At 49.6% G+C, this 902-nt stretch overlaps 1 protein-coding gene across 1 annotated transcript; it reads left to right on the forward strand.

The window, feature by feature from the left end:
• Positions 1 to 59: 59 nt before the first annotated feature.
• Pmar_PMAR005582 (inosine-5-monophosphate dehydrogenase, putative) lies at positions 60 to 861 on the forward strand (the record flags this gene model as incomplete). The annotated part of the gene is made up of 4 exons (XM_002786098.1): positions 60 to 156; positions 207 to 289; positions 486 to 602; positions 652 to 861. The coding sequence occupies 4 exons, from the start codon at positions 60 to 62 to the stop codon at positions 859 to 861; spliced, it is 507 nt and encodes a 168-aa protein (XP_002786144.1).
• Between the last annotated feature and the right edge of the window lie 41 nt (positions 862 to 902).

Genomic DNA, 902 nt, shown 5'->3' on the forward strand with positions numbered 1-902 from the left:
ATGTCTCGTGATAGGTCGCTGAGGTGAGAGCCGTGAAACGCTTCAAGAACGGCTTCATCATGGACCCCATTACTCTTGGTCCGGATGCTACCATTGCTGATGTTGACAAAATCAAGGCTACTCGAGGATTCTCTACTGTGCCTGTTACAGAGAGTGGTGAGTGATGGAAGTGGTGAATACCAATCATTGGGCTTACATTGACTCAGGGTCGATGGGTAGCAAGCTGTTGGGGCTGGTCACCAGTCGCGACATCGACTTCAGGAAGGACAGGAGCATCAAGCTCTCGGAGGTATTGGGCTGGCTGAATGATGACAGTGGAATGAGCAATATGCTTGAGTGTGGGGGAATGTGTACATGGTCAACTACATGTGTTGGTGACAATGAGGAAATTCCGAGGGAATTTGGGAAAGTTTCTGGCCGGAAATTTCTATAACTTGCGAAAAAATTATAAAGCGAGCATATGTTCCAACACTGATATGCTGTAGGTGATGACACCTGCCGAAAAGCTGGTCGTGGGCTGCGATCCCATCTCCCTTCCTGAGGCCCATCGCAGGATTAGGGAATCGAAGAAGAACAAGCTCCCTATTGTGAATAAGAATGGGGTGATTCGCTATAGTGGCGTGGATGATATGATTCTCGTCGTTCCTGTAGGACCTCGTGGCTTTGATCTCGCGTCAAGATCTAAAGTCTTCCCGTAACCACCCCAATGCTACGTTGGATGCCAACAAGCAGCTCATGGTGGGGGCTGCCGTCAGTACCCGTCCATGCGACGAGGCTCGTGCTCAGCAGCTCATCGAAGCTGGTGTCGATGTAACAGACTCATCTGCTGTGATGGTTTCTATATTCTCTCTGTACAGGTGATCGTAGTTGACTCTTCCCAGGGATGGTCTGACTACCAAGTT

This window comes from Perkinsus marinus (genome assembly GCF_000006405.1).
Source record: "Perkinsus marinus ATCC 50983 genomic scaffold scf_1104296931902, whole genome shotgun sequence".
In the NCBI taxonomy this organism is placed as follows: Eukaryota; Perkinsozoa; order Perkinsida; family Perkinsidae; genus Perkinsus; species Perkinsus marinus.